General features: G+C 40.3%; 1 protein-coding gene across 1 annotated transcript in view; it reads left to right on the plus strand.

Annotated features, from left to right (window-relative positions):
* The window catches only part of LOC139472724 (multidrug resistance-associated protein 1-like), a 65,743-nt gene that overhangs the window by 350 nt on the left and 44,881 nt on the right, over nucleotides 1-20,512 (plus strand). Inside the window, exons 2-3 of the mRNA XM_071255173.1 lie at nucleotides 17,479-17,655; nucleotides 18,475-18,597. Coding sequence (XP_071111274.1) covers nucleotides 17,479-17,655; nucleotides 18,475-18,597 — 300 coding nt within the window. The remainder of the gene's footprint in view (nucleotides 1-17,478; nucleotides 17,656-18,474; nucleotides 18,598-20,512) is intronic.

Consider the following 20,512-nt stretch of genomic DNA (forward strand, 5'->3'; position numbering starts at 1 on the left):
AAGTTTACTATGCACCAGAAATACGTTGACATTGTGTAATCACCCGAGTATCATTCATTGACCAAGGTGTGTTAAAATGGGTTTATCGGCTAGTCAAATAGTGTTGTGCAATCATTGGAGTAGTTAAGCACTCGTAGTTTGTGGCAGGGTGGGGGGTCGGGCAGGATGGGGGTTGAGTTGGGTTGGGGCAGGGGGTAGGGCAGATGCACGGAGACTGGTCTTAGGGCAATCGAATTCTGCTTACCCCCCCCCAGAGGGGCCCCCCTATCCTTCATATCATAAAACATGTATTTATTGCCGTTTGTCCTTTATATTTTTTATATCAAAAGACTGTTTAGATTCTATTTCTGTTCCAAAATCATTCTTCTAAATTTTCCATTTTAAAACAGTAATAAGCCAGGGGTGTAATTAGGGGAAATTAAAATGTAAGCCATCATATTGCAGTACTTATTTAACTTAAACACTCATAACGCGTATCAAACTCAAACACACGTCGGCCGGTACGACATATTGTAAACAGAGATTTCACGAAATATCCTTACAATGTCCTGTACATAACATATTTTAAGTATATAAAACGGTTTGATTTCTGTGATCAATCCCAGATAGTCTAATAAAATATGAATTGTCAAAGCAAGAGAACAACCACTCTAGATTATCCATCGAAACAGATTCCATTTGGCTTAAGGGCAAAATAGCTGTGAAAATCTAATGAATGGACCACTGAAAATCAGTTATGACACCAGGGCCCACTTGCACAAAGCGATCTTAGCGCTAAGACTATTGTAAGCCTATGCCAAAGTATGAGCGTTACGATCATCTTAGCGCTAAGATCGCTTTGTGCAAGTGGGTCCTGGTGTTCGCTAAAAGGGTGAACAAGGTAAAGGAAAAGTAACAAACAAAAATCAAACGTCAATTTTGACACTGGTAGGCGATCATGTAACTATATGAAACGACTGAATGAAGAACACACTGGTGCACCTTTTTAAATTATTTATTTTATTTTATTTTATTTTTGTAACAATTTACTTTTTGCTTTGAATCGTGTTTAAATCGAGAGGTACAGCTATCCAGCTTCAGAGATTTGTGATGTCATTTGATTGTGATGTCATGGTAACCAATGATGTCACAATGTTCTGCAAGGCATTGTGATGCAATTTCATTGCAGCAATATCTCCTTAAAGATATACCGTATTCGACGTAATAAGCGATCAGGGCGCTCTCAAAATTAGAAATAGGGGGCTCTTATTAGAATGTTATTTTGGTGAAAAAACAACAGAGTTAAAAGATAAATTTCATGGTTTTTGCTGACAGCCTGAAATGTTTATGTACGACAGATATATTTTTCCAGAATTAAATGCCCATAATTAAGGGTGCATATAACACACGAGTGCGTATTGTACGCAAATAAATAAGTCTTGTGTACATTGATCAATCGGAAGGGGTGCTAATTGGGATTGTTCACTAGCCAATATCTTGTCAAATGTCGCCGTGGGCATTTCTAAAGAAGGGGCGCTTATTACGTCGAATACGGTAAAGAGAATACCCAACGAGCTGTGATGATTTATGGATTATATGTCCTGAGTGAATGTAAGATGTTAATCCTGGGGCTTTGGTGAGAGCTTACAGCCTTCATTCATGATGGACAGACAATACATTACTATGAGTTGCAAGTAGTTTATTCTATATATTATGTCATGTAATTAATGTGTGCTGTCATGAACTATGGATGGCATGTCATATTTTTCTCAAAATGATGCACCGTGACGACAGACCAGTCAGCAATGACAATCGCTTAAATGCACATGTGTAAATAAATTGAAAGTTATTGTTTTGCATTCTACCATTCTGATACTGTCTCTTAAATAACAAACAAACAAACAAACAAACAAACAAACAAACAAACAAACATCACACCATATACCCCCCGGGACAACTTAGCATACAAAACCAGTCTAAACGACCTATGACACACAGCACAGCATATATGCACCGATTTTTATACATATGTTGATGAATTATATTGTCATACTGTATCTTATAGAAGCCATTCAGGCGATCTGAAAGGCATGACGCACATTGCAGTATTTTCAATGAACAGCTGAGGCTTGAGGAAGTGAGGTTAAATGGGGTTTTACATCGCGTCCAAGATTATTGCACTTATATAGCGACATGCATGCATGTGTGTGTGTGTGTGTGTGTGTGTGGCTGCTTGTACTAGTCCGGACTGATGCCGATTTAAAGTGCTAGCTCACTGAGATACCATGCCCGATTTAACATGAATACCCCATTCAGACCCAGTATACTGACTCCGAGCTGACCAGTCCTTGTTTTAGCCCCTTAATCCCGAGCGCCAGACAGGGTAACAACAAGTACCATCTTTTAACATCTTTTGGTATGATGCGGCTGGGGATCGAACCCCGGACCTTCTGCCCTCCAGGCGGACGCTCTACCACTAGACCACAGAAGCGGTCTTTACTGAATGAAAATATATTCATCTATGTATGAAAATAATAAGATCATCCTGTTAGGTAAATTGTGCTGATGGCTAACACAGAAAATTTAATAAAAAACATCTGGTAAATATGATTTATGCTTCCAATATCCAGTTATGTTTTTCATTTGGTGTTTTGTATTTTATTGATAACAGGACCAACAAAGGAATGTAAGGTTTCAGTTATTGGTTTGAATGCAATAAAAAAAAACGCTGAAGAAAATGAAAATAATAATTATAAAATTATATAATTAGAATAATGACTTTAAAAACTCAACTTTCACATAGGGGGTAGTTGAACGTCCTGCATCAATCCTTGCTGATCCTGTTGAGCAATATTTAAAAAACATGTTAACAATAATAATATTCAATGATAATAAGCCTAATGTTAGCTTTCCGGGGGCAGTCGGGTAGCCTAGTGGTTAAAGCGTTCGCTCGTCACGCCATAGACCCGGGTTCGATTCCCGACATGGGTACAATGTGTGAAGCCCAGTTCTGGTGTCCCCCGCTGTAATATTGCTGGAATATTGCTAAAAATGGTGTAAAACCTCACTCACTCACTCACTCACTCACTCACAATAAGACAGTAATTATAACAAGCTCAGGGTTTTACTTGATGCACAAAGGTGTGTCCAGTACACACAAATGTGCGTCCAGTACACACAAATGGGCGTCCAGTACATACAAATGTGCGTCCAGTACACACAAATGTGCATCCAGTACACACAAATGTGCGTCCAGTACACACAAATGTGCATTCTGTACACACAAATGTGCGTCCAGTACACACAAATGTGCGTCCAGTACACACAAATGTGCATTCTGTACACACAAATGTGCGTCCAGTACACACAAATGTGCGTCCAGTACACACAAATGTGCGTCCAGTACACACAAATGTGCATTCTGTACACACAAATGTGCGTCCAGTACACACAAATGTGCGTCCAGTACACACAAATGTGCGTCCAGTACATACATATGTGCGTCCAGTACACACAAATGTGCGTCCAGTACACACAAATGTGCATTCTGTACACACAAATGTGCATTCTGTACACACAAATGTGCGTTCTGTACATACAAATGTGCGTCCAGTACACACAAATGTGCGTCCAGTACACACAAATGTAGGAAACTGACATAGAAAGAATACAAACTACGTCCCAAAGCAAAATAGTATTCATTGTACCTACAGCACATCAAGAGCAGTTATGGGTGTCTGTTATTTCTTCATGACTATTGATTCCAGGCAAGAGGGAAAACACATTGGTGAAACTCACCCACAATCTGATGAGGCCCTATGAATTTTTAAAGAGTTCAAATTACTAGAAAACTACTGAAGCCTAACAGATCTGACAAATCAAGTGACCACATAAATATCTATGTGGCTAGATGTCTATTGGACTTAGGAACACACAAGTTTCCCTGTTACATCAACAGTGATATTTATATCAGTCATTATCAGTCATCAAACTTCAAACTGCTGGGGAAGTTTTGCAAACTGTTGGCCCAGTTTCTTTTGAGGGTATATTTACACTGTGGAGTGCTGATGTAGGTAGGGGGCATCTCAAAAGTTTCATAAATCTATTTCCACTGATGGGTCCTGTACAGTTGGGTCCAGGGCCCCGTTCCACAAAGTGATCTTAGCGCTAAGTCCATCGTAACTCCCATTCTTTAACACTGATTTACGACAATCGTAGCGCTAAGATCGCCTGGGCCCCGTACCACAAAGTGATCTTAGCGCTAAGTCGATCGTAACTCCCATTCTTTAACACTGATTTATGACAATCGTAGCGCTAAGGTCGCCTGGGCCCTGTTCCACAAAGTGATTATAGTGCTAAGGTGATTGTAAGTCCCATACTTTAACGTAGACTTGCGACTGTCGTAGTGCTACGATAGTTTTGTGGAACAGGCTCCTGTTCTTGTTCTTGGTGACAACCCGGGGATGTGGTAGAGTCTTCTCTTATCAGACACTACTGGATGAATAAAGCTGAAATGTTACATGGCCATTTTTCAAACATTTGGTACATGGGTAGTTAGAGAGAGGCTCAACATATGTGTTTTGTTTTTTGCAATAGTCTAAATTTTGACCTTGATTTGACTTTTGCACTTAAACATTGTCTAAATTCTCTCCAAATACTCTAAGCTCTCTTGACACCCAGTCGTCTAAGGCATCGAGATTCGCTGTGCAGTTACGTCTCTTGGGCACCAAAGAAACCTATGGTTGTGGGTTCGATTCCCCCCATTTATGTTTCTAGGTTTGTCAGCACCATACCCGTGCTCGTGGGTTTCACCGAAGTGGTAAACGTCTGAGACCTGCATCACTTCGGGCTTTCCTCCCGCATTAAGCTGATACGCTGTGATATAACTGGAATACTGTTAAAAGCAGTGTTAAACCAAACTCACTCACTCACTCTTCTTAGGAACCACTGGACCAAGGGCTGGGACGGGTAACTCGGGTACTCGGGTCGGGGGTCCTTAGCAGGACCCGATTACCCATGGACTACCCTGACCCGTGATTAGTCACATGATATATTGTTTAATGACAAAAACTCACTTTAGCTCAATGGTTACACTACAAGTCGCCAATGTTCGCATTTCTTTCTGACGATGCACACATTCCTTTTGACTTCAGTGTATGCAAGATCTGATCGTTTGATACATGTATCTTAATCATTTTGGCCAGGGCTGCGCGGTAAAACAATTCCCAATCAGACATAGAGAATTTCACCTGAGTGTCTTTTGATATCAAATATATCAACATGAGTTGATAAAAGTGGAAAAACTCCGAGGCTTGATATCAAAAGACACGAGGGAGAGATTTTATTTATCATCCAACATCATTCTTCCAACTTTTTCAGTTTGTAGAAATTTTGTTCCCAACTCTTGAGACCTGAGTTGGATACCCGCGGAGGGTCGGGTAATAAGGGGGTTGGGATCCCAGGTAGTAAATTTTAACTCTTCCCAGCCCTAGTTCCCATTAACATCTGAATTTGTTCACGCAGTTTGAATCAGATTTTCAATATGGCTGCCACAGTAACGAAACTGAAAAATCAACATTGAGTCAAAAACTGTAGGCCCAGTGGAAGAACTGTAGGCCCAGTGGGAAATATGTAGGCCCAGTGGAAAAACTGTAGGCCCTGTGGAAATACTGTAGGCCCAGTGGAAAAACTGTAGGCCCAGTGGAAAAACTGTAGGCCCTGAGGCAAAACTGTAGGCCCAGTGGAAAAACTGTAGGCCCTGTGGAAAAACTGTAGTCCCAGTGGAAAAACTGTAGGCCCAGTGGGAAAACTGTAGGCCCAGTGGGAAAACTGTAAGCCCAGTGGAAAAACTGTAGGCCCTGTGGTAAAACTGTAGGCCCAGTGGAATTACTGTAGTCCCAGTGGGAAAACTGTAGGCCCAGTGGAATTACTGTAGGCCCAGTGGGAAAACTGTAGGCCCAGTGGAAAAACTGTAGGCCCTGTGGAAATACTGTAGGCCCAGTGGAAAAACTGTAGGCCCAGTGGGAAAACTGTAAGCCCAGTGGAAAAACTGTAGGCCCAGTGGGAAGACTGTAGGCCCAGTGGAAAAACTGTAGGCCCTGTGGAAAAACTGTAGGCCCAGTGGGAAAACTGTAAGCCCAGTGGGAAAACTGTAGGCCCAGTGGGAAAACTGTAGGCCCAGTGGAAAAACTGTAGGCCCAGTGGGAAAACTGTAGGCCTAGTGGAAAAACTGTAGGCCCAGTGAGAAAACTGTAGGCCTAGTGGAAAAACTGTAGGCCCAGTAGTAAAACTGTAGGCCCAGTGGAAAAACTGTAGGCCCAGTGGAAAACTGTAGGCCCAGTGGAAAAACTGTAGGCCCAGTGAGAAAACTGTAGGCCCAGTGGAAAACTGTAGGCCCAGTGGAAAAACTGTAGGCCCAGTGGAAAAACTGTAGGCCAAGTGGGAAAACTGTAAGCCCAGTGGAAAAAACTGTAGGCCAAGTGAGAAAACTGTAAGCCCAGTGGAAAAACTGTAGGCCAAGTGGGAAAACTGTATCCCCACCAGAAAAACTGTAGGCCAAGTGGGAAAACTGTAAGCCCAGTGGAAAAACTGTAGGCCCAGTGAGAAAACTGTAAGCCCAGTGGAAAAACTGTAGGCCTAGTGGAAAAACTGTAGGCCCAGTGAGAAAACTGTAGGCCTAGTGGAAAAACTGTAAGCCCAGTGGTAAAACTGTAGGCCCAGTGGAAAAACTGTAGGCCCAGTAGTAAAACTGTAGGCCCAGTGGAAAAACTGTAAGCCCAGTGAGAAAACAGTAGGCCCAGTGGAAAAACTGTAGGCCCAGTGGGAAAACTGTAGGCCAAGTGGGAAAACTGTAAGCCCAGTGGAAAAACTGTAGGCCCAGTGAGAAAACTGTAGGCCCAGTGAGAAAACTGTAGGCCCAGTGGGAAAACTGTAGGCCCAGTGGGAAAACTGTAGGCCCAGCGGAAAAACTGTAGGCCCAGTGAGAAAACTGTAGGCCCAGTGGGAAAACTGTAGACCCAGTGGGAAAACTGTAGGCCCTGCGGAAAAACTGGAGGCCCAGTGGAAAAACTGTAGGCCCAGTGGGAAAACTGTAGACCCAGTGGGAAAACTGTAGGCCCTGTGGAAAAACTGGAGGCCCAGTGGAAAAACTGTAGGCCCAGTGAGAAAACTGTAGGCCCAGTGGGAAAAGTGTAGGCCTAGTGGAAAAACTGTAGGCCCTGTGGTAAAACTGTAAGCCCAGTGGGAAAACTGTAAGCCCAGTGGAATTACTGTAGGCCCAGTGGGAAAACTGTAGGCCAAGTGGAAAAACTGTAGGCCCAGTGGAAAAACTGTAAGCCCAGTGGAAAAACTGTAGGCCAAGTGGGAAAACTGTAAGCCCAGTGGAAAAACTGTAGGCCCAGTGAGAAAACTGTAGGCCCAGTGGGAAAACTGTAGGCCCAGTGAGAAAACTGTAGGCCCAGTGAGAAAACAGTAGGCCCAACAGAAAAACTGTAGGCCCAGTGGGAAAACTGTAGGCCCAGTGGGAAAACTGTAAGCCCAGTGGAAAAACTGTAGGCCCACCAGAAAAACTGTAGGCCCAAACATTTTAGCAGGGAGACATACTCTTGCAGTATAACTTACGAAACACAACCAGTCAACCGGAAACTTTTACTGCTATCACACCCAGATATCCCAGAGACTCGGTGGTGATAGATGAAGTGAGTGAGTGAGTTTGGTTTTACGCCGCTTTTAGCAATATTCCAGCAATATCACAGCGGAGGACACCAGAAATGGGCTTCACACATTGTACCCATGTCGGGAATCGAACCCGGGTCTTTGGCGTGACGAGCGACCGCTTTAACCACAAGGCTACCCGACCGCCCCCGGTGATAGATGAAGCCTACATTTATCAGGACGTTATCAGCTTTTAGAACATCTTTTCGACTACATGTCAACACCATTTGAAAGCTCTAATCCTACTGTTTATAAATATGATATGTTTATCACATTACTTAAATAATGCTAAATAAATAATTGATTAAATAAACTGCAGGCTGTAAGGGGCTGCTGAAATTTAAGACTATCATCCCGAGAACAAATCTATCGGCCACGGGCCAATGGGTGAATGTCTATTTCGAACTATGTAGTGAGATTGGCCTAGCTTCCAGCCGTTGTTGTAGTGAACTTCCAGTCCTAACACACATTGTCTTATCTCACAGGACAACACAGAAATACAGGCATGAAGCAAGCAGCTGCTCTGCCATGTCATTAGTAGGGCACCGCTATCTTAGTCAGTGGGTCAGAATAGGTCTCCAGTTTCACGGAAAGAGTGAGAAATATATAAAGAGAAATATCCCTAGCCAAAATCAGAACATCCAGTTCCCTAAGCAGTGGATGGGTCTAAATTCCTCAACCCGAAGCCGGTTCATGTAGTAGTTCCTGTTTGCCTGATATACAAATTAGGGCTGGGATGTGTCCAAATTTACTACCCTGATACCCACCCAGCGATTACCAGACCCTACCCGGGTACCTGCTGTAGGTCTCAAGAGTTGGGTACAAAATGTCCGATTGGAATAGTTTGACTGTCGCCCTGGCAAAATGTATTCAGATACACATATGAAACAATCTGGTCATGCATACACTGAAGTTGACTAAAGTTTTATCTTTATTCAAAGTTATAAAGGTCAGAAGGAATGGGTGAAAAGTCAGAAAGAAATGCAAACATTAGCGACTTGTAATGTTAGCACAGAATTCTAGCTAATTTTTGTCATTAAACAACATATCACGTGACTAACCACGGGTCCGTATAGTCCTGTGGGTACCCAGGTCCTTCTCAGTACCCACCCGACCCGAGTACCCAAGTTACCGGCCCAGCCCTAATCCAAATGTATGATGGATACTGCTGAGTTGTGGAATAGGAGGGTTCTGTACTAATGTCACTGTGTATGCTCGAGCTTTATATAGCATGCAGGAATGCATCTCATACAACAGAAAGACTTAACAGCATTGTTGACAGAGCTCCAGATAACGTTTTGATCAAATCAGTTTTTTAACCGATTTAGACTACGGTATTCGACAAAGTAAGCGCCCCTCTCTAATAAGCGCCCACGGTGACATTTGCTGAGATATTGGCTAGTGAACAATCCCAATTAGCACCCCTTCCGATTGATCAATGTACACAAGACATATTTATTCGGGTAAAATAAGCACTCGTGTGTTTTATGCACACTCAATTATGGTGATTTAATTCTGGAAAAATATATCTATCGTACATAAACATTTCAGGCTGTCAGCATAAACCACGAAATTTCTCTTTCAACTTTTTTTTTTTCACCAAAATAATATTTAAATAAGAGCCCCCTATTTCTAATTTTGAGACACCCTGAGCGCTTATTACGTCGAATACGGTACTCACTATTACTAGTTATTCAAATGATACAAATGATACAAATGATGCAAATGCAATATTTTCTGTATTCTGTATGGTCCTCAAAATTAGGCTTGTATGCGGTCATATACGGTAATATCATATACATATACTTAACGCCTACACAGAATCATACACAGTGATGTGTCCAGAGCTCCAGATAAGCTGCGTATCTGCGTGAAATACGCATCAGAAATGCAGAAATACACAGTAAAATATAATTCAAGCGTATCAAATACGCAACGAACATTACAGATACGCTACAAAAATAAAACTTGTGCGTATCATCAAAATATTGTGAAGTAACCCTGCGTATTCGATTAGCAAATCAGCAACTTATTTTGAAATTATAAAGGGGCATTCCGTCAACCTTGCCAAACTCCATGATGACAGTTACATCATGATCATTTGCCATCACACTTTCTTGTGGAAGTATCGTGGTATTTTTGAGTCCTATAAAGCTCTCGAACCCACAGGACACCAGTTTGCAGGGACTAGATGAATAGTGTTTTTAAATATTTAACTTAAATACCCACATGTGTAAAAACTAGTGGGTAACAGAAATTTGAATACGCAGGTAGAATTACTGATGCCCAATGATTTTAAAATGTATGGGTAAAATACCCACAACACCAAAAGCTTATCTGGAGCTCTGTGTGTCATAGCAACTGATTTACGACACCCATTGTCTGAAGAACATTTATTTGCAAAGGCTCATTACCCTGGAACCATGACATCTGTATGCCTTGAAACACTTCATTGCTGTTATTTATTAGATGCTAATCCTAATTGTTAATCCCCATCTTTGTGTACATCGACTGTCTGCCATCCTGCTGATGAATGACTGTTTACATTTATATTTATTACTTACTAAATGTCAGGTGACCTTGGCTATATAAGCCTTGGTCCAGAGAGATTGAGAGGAAGAAAAAAAAGAAAGGTCTTACCCTTAGCCCAGCTAGGGTTAGGCTGGGTGCTCCGGGGCACCTAGACAACAACCACTACCACTATGTGCTGACCTGGCACATAGTGTCTTTTGTATGTATATATCTACATGTATAAAGTAAAACTGTATATACCGCAAGCCATCGTCTCAAAGTTGTCACTTCCTACTGAGAACCAAACGTCGGCCCCTTGCATCAACGAGTATGCAAATTATTCATTAATCAACGTCAGACCAAAACGTGTTGTTAGATGTTTCCCTCCAAACTGACTGTCAAAGGGCAGACACATATAAATAAAAGACGCTGACCAATACCCGATGTGAATAACGTGAGTAAATATACGATGGCTTAAAAAATTATCTGGAACGGTGAACCAGCAAATGTGCACTCTCATTACTACGCGGTACACTACCGTACGTGTTACAGAAGAATTTCTCATGACAGGTAAACGGTGTTATCTATTGGACAAAGATCTATCTTTTAACCCCCATGTTGGACAAGGCACACCTTAACACAATATTTGTAGAGGTTCTACCAATAGAGTTTGGAGTTAAATAGGTACAGGGTAAATATTTGGTTTTCAATAACCTGACCAAGCCATCAGTTGTGACTCTAAATTATTGTTTGTAACACTTGAGTGAGTGACTATGGTTTTGCGCCACTTTTAGCAATATTCCAGCTGTATCACGGCGGGGGACACCAGAAATGGGCTTCACACAACCTACCCATGTCGGGAATTGAACCAAGTTCTTCTGCGTGACGAGTGAACGCTTTAACCACTAGGCTACCCGAACCCTTGTAACACTTGAAACTAGTTCTCAGGCCAGCATTACAGGCCTCAAAGTTGCGACCAAAACGGTCGCCAAAGCAACCTAAATTTCAATTTGTCTACTGTCCAAAATTCAGAGGTAGCCAAAGGACTACCTTGAAAAATATCTTGTGGCGACTAAATTCTAATGCTACACATATCTAGACACAAAAAATATATAACAGTTGATCTTGGAAGACATGTCTGTTACTAATTCTACTCACAAATAATTCCTCCTAAAGTCGACAATGAACCGAAATAAATAAATAAGAATATAATTAGTATTTTATTTTAGTTAATAGTTTATTGGATAAGCAAGGATATACCTTTATAATCTAGTAACATAAATTTCATCATTGTTCGAGTCGCAAATAACAAAACTCAAGTACAGTTTCCACTAATATACAATTCCAAGAGTAGTGCTATGACTTGTACATGTAATAGATATTTGATAAAAGTTGATTTCAAATGCCTTTGGCTACCTACACTATTGGCTCGACTTCTTGATTTTACCACTGGCTACCTGGAAAAAAATACCTGTTGCCATATGGCTACTTGGTAAAAATTTAAACTTTGAAACCTGCATTATATTTTTGTTTGTTGCACTTTCCTCAAGTTTGTCATCTTTCTAAAAGTCACAGACCACTGTGTGTTTGACTGACTTGTCGGAAAGACGCAGTTTGCTCAACCGACTCAGTTGTTTGTGGCTATGCCTCTCTGACATCACGTATTGTGCACAACAAAAGATTTCAGTGTGTCACAATTCCTTCCTCAGCTATTCATGCTCTAATTCAAAAGACGCACTTGAAAATACTGCAGTTGTGGGTCATGCCGTTCAGATCGCCTGAATCGCTTCTGTAAGATACAGTATAACAATATGATGATTCATCAACATATGTATAAAATGTCCCGGGTGTATATGGTGTGATGTATGTTTGTTTGTTTGTTTGTTTGTTATTTAACGCCACACTCAGCAATATTCCAGCTGTATGATGGCGGTCTGTAAATAATCGAATCTGGACCAAACAATCCAGTGACTGAACTCATGAGCATCAATCCACGCAATCGGGATCGATGACATGCACCAACCAAGTCAACCGAGCTTGACCACCCGATCCCGTTAGTTGCCTCTTACGACAAGCTTAGTCGCATGGGTTGCTGAAGGCCTATTCTACCCCGGATCTTCATGTGTCTAATAGGTGGAGACTTCAGACAGTTATGTACTGGTATATGTAACATATATCATCCTTTATAGTGTTGTCATTACAAAGTTTACAGACTGTATCTTGGAGTGGAGTTTAGGGCAAGCACAGGAACCTAGAACGCATTGTCACAGATCTGGTTACTTGAGCTGAATGCTTCGATAAGCTCTGCTGATTTAATGGCATGTCAACAAACTGCATGTAGGTCAGCCAGGTCAGAGGTCAAATACTGGGTACATAGCAAGGGTTATCATCGGTGATTGTAGTTGTACTCTTGTACTCTTTTCAGATAACTCTCCAGTCTGTCTGTGAATAAATTAAAAAGTGAATCAAACTCATGTTTAGAATGTTTTGGCATATCTAGATTACCTCAAATGGGTACAATGTGTGAAGCCCATATCTTGTTTTCCCCGCCGTGGTATTGTTGGAATATTGCTAAAAGCAGCGTAAAACAATATTCACTCACTCTGTAAGTTGAGTGAGTTCGGTTAAACAATGGACAATGTATACTGTTTGTATTGACATTTTCTGCTGAATATCAACCACTGAGCAGGTCTGGAATGATTCCCAAAAGTCAAGTTAAGTAATTCCCCAACTGGTTTTGCATCTTGAGCTCCCGATAAGAGGCATATTTGCATAAAATATTTTAAAATAACCCCCATAACCCAATAAATTTGGAGCTGCTTGCGTACAAATATGCAAAAATTAAAAAAAAACCCATTAGAATAACAACACTGATCATAATTACCAAGTGTAGCCTTTTCAGCAAGACTAACTCTATAATTTTGACAGAAACAAACACCACCAGTTTAATTGAAAAGGAGCCCCTGTGAGATTCAAGTGAACCTGTGGAAAATCTAGACTTGCTTCATTTTGGGCTTGGGCATTACAGTAAGGGCTTGGCAGAAGGGACAGGTTTGCCCTTGCCTCTCAAAACGAGGGGTCATTTTGACTCCTTGGCTGTGCTACATGGTGTCATAGGTCTTTTGTTGGGGTCGTTTTTACAAAATATTAATTGATGTCATAATTTGTGATAAATAAGGGGCGGTCGGTTGGCCTAATGGTAAAAGCGTTCACTCGTCACGCCGAAGTCCCGGGTTGATTCCCGACATGGGTACAATGTGTGAAGCCCATTTCTGGTGTCCTCCGCCGTGATATTGCTGGAATATTGCTATAAGCGGCGTAAAACCATACTCACTCACTCACTGTGATAAATTACCTATGATCGAAGGCTTGAATCCCGGTTTCCCTGATTATTTTCTAGGTTAGTCGGCACCATACCCTGTCTCATTGGTTTCACCAAATCGATAAATGTCTGAGACCTGGCTTTCTTTCCACATTAAACTGACACGACGTGATATGACTATCTTCCTGAGGCAAGGAGTTAACTGACTGTAAATGTTCAGTTTCCACCCTTGTCGAACTAGGCTGCAATTATGGAGTTGTATTTTGACTGGACTAACTAGTCTATACATAGTCCAATCAAAATTGTGTAAATCGACATCCGGTCCGTAAACAACATGGATTTCAATGTGTAGATTTCTGTTGACTGCAGGATTTGCAAAGGATGTGTACCGTGATCTGGGCATCGACAAACGTTTTCCAAATCTTTTCATGTATTTTATCAAGATGATCGCTTGATTTAATGCACTTCGTGAAGTGAGACCTGTTTAATTTATCATCAATCAGATCTTCTTGACTGGGCACCTCCATTTTGTTTGAAGCAATATGAGAGGTGGAATCTGATTGGTCAATAGGAGGGTCATAGAAGGGACATAACTTGTGATAGCCACTGTGGTGCTACGATCGAGCCCAGAAATTCCAGCCTAGTTCGGCAAGGGTGGAAACTGGACTTTTTTAGTCAGTTAACTCCCTTGCCTCGGGAAGATGTGATATAACTGGAATAAGTGGCGTTCAACTTACTCATAAATTATTATTTTAATCTAATTTTTTTATCTTCTTTCACTAATCCTTTTTTAAATTCATATGTTATGTAATTATCTACATTATTTAGTCGTAATGTCCTATATTTGTTATTTTATTTGTAGACGGAAGTGATACCTGCAATTTTTATGTAAGCATTTTTTACAATTTTTGAAATTTTGTTTCTGTATTCGACATATTAAGTGCCCGCTCTAATAAGCGCCCAGGGCAATATTTGCTAATAAATTGGCTAGTGTACAATTCCAATTAGCACCCGTTCCGACTGATCAATGTACACAAGACTTATTTATTTGTGTATAATACGTGTGTTATATGCATCTTTAATTATGGGAAATTAAATTCTGGAAAAATATTTCTGTTTATATAAACATTTCAGGCTGTCAGCATAACCCACGAAATTTACGATCTTTCAACTCTGTTGTTTTTCACCAAAATAATATTCTAATAAGAGCCCCCTATTTCTAGTTTTGAGAGAACCTTGCCACTTATTATGTCGAATACGGTACGGTATATTTTCTTGGTTAGCTTGATGTGGGAATTCCATATGATGTGCAAATACAAGCACCCAAGTAGGCAAGTATTGAAACTTAATTCTCATCAGCTGCCACTGCTGAGAAATTTATTTCTCTCCAAGTCGGATACATCATATGTTTTTTATGCCTCTTTGAGCAATATTCCAGCAATATCACGCAGGTGGACACCAGAAATATAGAATACTAAACGAGCTCCCGTGTAATACAAATTTTATGAAACGAGTTTCATAAAATTGGTTTTACACGGGAGTGAGTTTTTGTAATATATATTTATTACTTGTCATTTCTAACATCTTTTAATTATACTGTTGAGTATGAATAGGCTGACACCTACACGATCCACGGCATAGTCCAATTGAGTTAAACAGAATAATACTTCAACATGTTCAAACACGTCAAAAGTTGAAACATTTAATTTAATACCATACAACGGTCCACCTTTAGAATTCACAAAATTATCGTAGGACTAAGACTATCGCAACTCACATACTTTAACTTAGCCTAACGACTGTCGTTGCGCTACAATACGATCGCAATAACGTCACAATACCCAATGACGTAATTAGTAGAATTTTGTTGCAAGATGCATCGGCGAAACAATGCCATGTGACATCAGCCTAGCAACAAGGTTGCAATGTCAGTGAATAAGCCAAGGGATGTTGAGAGCTTTCAATATTTGTTCGTTAAACTTGTTCCGAGAGTACATAAGTACACGTTTTGGTATTACACAATGTGTAATACAGCTGTATGTTTATTAAACGAGTGATCTCTTCACGGGCAAGTAATAAATGGGCTTCACACATTGTACACATTTGGGGAATCGAACCTGGTTCTTCTGTGTGACGAGCGAACGCTTTAACCACTAGGCTACCCGACCGCCCCTATTAAATTATTGATTTTGACAGACTGAATGATCTGCGTCACAACTTACACAACGGGTCTTACCTTGCGAAGTGCATCAGATCACTTGACCACCTTGATTAAAAACATGAAAAGATGTGCAAAATATCTGTTGAAGCCCAGCTGACGGAACACATATTAATCTTGCCATCGACTGAAATCTGCATGGCAGGCAGGCACCATGTTGTTTATGAACCAGATGTCGATTTTGTAATGCAATTTTGATTGGACTTATCATGGACTCGTTAGGCCAACTCCATAATTCGAGCCTAGTTCGGCAAGGGTAATATCCTGTTTGTGTCACGTCGGCACAGAACGAGACACTGTTTGTGTCATGTCGGCACAGAATGAGACACTGTTTGTGTCACGTCGGCACAGAACGAGACACTGTTTGTGTCACGTCGGCACAGAACGAGACACTGTTTGTGTCATGTCGGCACAGAACGAGACACTGTTTGTGTCATGTCGGCACAGAACGAGACACTGTTTGTGTCACGTTGGCACAGAACGAGACACTGTTTGTGTCACATCCACTCAACCTTGTTATGACATATGTTCTTTAATATCTTTATTTTCATGTATTTACAGAACGAGACACTGTTTGTGTCACATCGAATCAACGCTCTTATGACAACAGCATGATGTATATATATATACTTATAACGAACTACGGTTATTACAAACTAAAATGAGTGGTCCCTTTGAGTTCGTCATAGCCGTAGTTTACTGTATGTTCTTTAACATCTTGTATGCCAGGTAGCTGTACAACAATCACAAGATGCCCAACACCCACATAGCTATGTTGTTTCATTCCTACTTCCAGAATGAGTTTCATTTCTGTTTACAGAACAAGACATTGTTTGTGTAACGTCGACCCAACACTCTTATGACTACGTTCTTTAACATCTTGTATGCCAGGGAGCTGTACAACAAGACACAAGATGCCCACCACCCACATAGCTACGTTCATTAACATTTTGTAAGGTGTTCAAGACACTAGATGCCCAACACCCACATATCTACGTTCATTAACATTTTGTAAGCTGTTCAAGACACTAGATGCCCAACACCCACATAGCTACGTTCATTAACATTTTGTAAGCTGTACAAGACACTAGATTGCCCACCACCCACATAGCTATGTCATTAACATCTTGTAAGCTGTACAAGACACTAGATGCCCAACACCCACATAGCTACGTTCATTAACATTTTGTAAGCTGTACAAGACACTAGATTGCCCACCACCCACATAGCTATGTCATTAACATGTTGTAAGCTGTACAAGACACTAGATGCCCAACACCCACATAGCTACGTTCATTAACATTTTGTAAGCTGTACAAGACACTAGATGCCCAACACCCACATAGCTATGTCATTAACATGTTGTAAGCTGTACAAGACACACGATGCCCACCACCCACATAGCTACATTCATTAACATCTTGTAAGCTGTACAAGACACTAGATGCCCACCACCCACATAGCTACGTTCATTAACATTTTGTAAGCTGTACAAGACACTAGATGCCCACCACCCACATAGCTACGTTCATTAACATCTTGTAAGCAGTACAAGACACTAGATGCCCACCACCCACATAGCTATGTTGTTTTATTTCTATTTACAGAACAAGACACCTTTTCCATAACGTCGACCCAACGCTCTTATGACTACGTTTTTTAACATCTTGTAAGCTGTACAAGACACAAGATGCCCAAAACCCACATAGCTATGTTGTTTCATTCCTACTTCCAGAATGAGTCTCTGTTACTGGACAGCAGCTGGCCGCGCTTCACGGAGTGTTTCCAGGAGAGTCTGGTCGTGTGGGTGCCATGTGGCTGGCTGTGGGTCTCCCTGCCCTTCTACCTCACCTACCTCTGTCACCAGGACGGCGTCTCCATCCCCATCACCCTCCTTAACACCCTCAAAACAGTAAGACAACACCGCCAGTTGGTTTATGAACTGCCATTTGAAATACGATCATACTAAGAGGGGCTGGCCTGGGATGTTTGTTGAGAGACACGATATATTTTTTCTCACTAGCACCTTTTTGCGGACATTTAACATGTCCTGCAAACAATTTTTTTTGGGTAATATTTGAAGAAAAGTATTTTTTCCATCATTATCACACACACAAACCAATAAGACAACACCACCGGATCAGAGGGTCGAAAAAAACATTAAAAAATCCAGTTTTAAATATGTTGTTTTACTTCCACAAAAATAGATGAGTAGGTAGAAAATATAATAAAATTTGAAAATATAGAGGGACTGCTCATTTTCTATTGGGAGGGGTGGGATCATGGAAAAATGTTGCATAGAATTGGGGGGCTGGGGCCATCAAAATATGAAACAGTCCTGTGGCAAATCTCATCCATCACATCCCTATAATAAATCACCAGTCGCTTGAAAGTATTAGAGGGATACACAAGTTTGCCTGACATGCCTGAATTAAATGAAATCTTGCATTAAAATTAAAAAAATAGATTACAACCACAAACATTTGGAAACAGATACCTCGGGTTATCTATGAGATCGCCTGAGATCTATCTTATCTTCTGTCATATAAAGATTGTTGTTTGGACTCAGACTGGAGGTAGTGAACCTTGATTTCATCCATAGTCACAAATCGTTGCAAGAACCTTTCTGGATCAGCTTCAAACAGAGTTAGACCATCACGTGCCGGTTGTGTTTTTGAACAGATGTAATCATGAAACTGTGAGGTCTGTGAGGTCTGTGTCGTGTTCTCAGTTTTTCAGCTTGTTCCTGTTCTTCCTGGCGGTGATCGACCTCATCAAGGCAGCCAGCGATGGCGAGGACCAGAAGATCCATGATGTTGTGTATGTCTCGGGTGGAATCAAGGCAGGGACATTTGTAAGTAGCGCTTTCTACCCAGGCCATTTCTGCTGTTCCAATAATACTGTAATATTGTAATTGTTTGATGCATTTATTTAATACCTCTACATTATATATTCTTGTATTATCCATTGAAAGATGATAAAAAATATATATAAGATTTTGTGACATCCACAGATTCTCTCATGACTATTGATGGCATAGAGAATAAATATATAGAGGATATTTAATGTGTTTTCTCAAATACCACTTTTATCTCATCGAGTGAAGTGGGGAGAGTCTAATATTTTCACGAGTGACGCAGATGAGATGAGATAAAAGTGGTATTTGAGAAAACACATTGAATTTTCTATTTATTATATACATGTTTTATTTTTATTACTTGCAATTTATATACTTTTTCGAAAAAAATTCTGATAAATAACTAAGTTCTCCCTGTCGCCTCTTTACGACCGCCGTTTAAAGGTGGTTTGTGAAAAGAATATAGTTTTCGAATAAAACTAGCCCTATTAATATATGTTATGCGAAATATATTATTTCATATTGAGTATTAAATTCCGTGGACATTTTTGTTTGTCATAATTAAACATTCCTGTTTAAAATGAAAACAGAAATCATTTTCAAACAGCGATTATTTTATTGGCGTAGGAATAAATAAACAGTTAGTACTGTGACCATGTTGAACGATCAGCTGAGCGCTCTCCAGGCTTACAAAATCCACCAAATTTTATCAAATTTTCTCACAGATAAGTATGAAAGTTGACTTAAACACATTTATAGAACACCAAACATTTTAATTGAAACATTGTTGCTCGCTGTCATGAATTAAATTAGGAAAGTTCAATTCTCGGAAAATTCAAGTGGGCGCTACTCGCACTGGCATCTTGTTTATATCAGTCACTAGTGACTGATAACTTGATCTATCGTCACTGATAAATTCCGGTATTTCATTCATATGTATATAATACAATATCTTGTCATTGATATATAGACATTGGGCCATGGACAATGTTCATCACATCATTAAGTGTAGATGACATCCACACATCTAATATATCTCCTAATTTAGTCAGTGATTACAATCCTATCTGAAAGTGTTGCTGGGATTTGAAAGCATTTATAGTGTGAGAAAAAACAAGAGTACTTTTGATAAGGCTTAAAAAACTAAAAAAATTGTTTTGGTTGAAACTATAGGGCGAGTAGGCAGTGTTTTGCTTGTTCAAACTAGTATGTAACCAAATAAACATATTTGTACAATCAACCTGGGAAAGGGTCTCCCTACATAAACAAGCATACTAAAGTACTCACAGAAATGGAAAACCCCTGTTTTTTCGATCTCAGATTTTAAATAAATGCATTTAATATACAAACTAAATAAATATTCAAACAACTCAATTAGTACTATTAAATATATAAACAATCGTTGACAATATCAGATCTGCCTTATGACCTTCAGCGGGCTCAGTTAATGTGAACAGCCCGATTATGTTTCTAGGTTTGTCAGCACCATACCCGTGCTCGTGGGTTTCACCGAAGTGGTAAACGTCTTAGACCTGCATCACTTCGGGCTTTCCTCCCACATTAAGCTGACACGCTGTGATATAACTGGAATAATGTTAAAAGCGGAGTTAAACCCAACTCACTCACTCACTAATGTGAACAGGGTGAATTATGACGTGACTAGCTGATGACGTATAAAACACAGTGCGATCTCAATGGTCTTTACAAGGCGGCAACTAGCCAGTCAGATAGCTAGATTTTATTACGCATACTGATAACGTTTCTCGCTAGCCATTTCCCTTCTCATGTTGAACTGTTTTGAAAACTCGAACTAGCATGGACATTCTTGACAGGAAGAAACAGACTATTCTTATAATGTTATTTTTTATAACAAATTGTAATTTTGAGTTGTCTGATCTGTGAGTCTGGAAAC

This window comes from Haliotis cracherodii, unplaced genomic scaffold (assembly GCF_022045235.1).
Source record: "Haliotis cracherodii isolate W230 unplaced genomic scaffold, xgHalCrac1.p SCAF_25, whole genome shotgun sequence".
Taxonomy (NCBI): Eukaryota; Metazoa; Mollusca; class Gastropoda; order Lepetellida; family Haliotidae; genus Haliotis; species Haliotis cracherodii.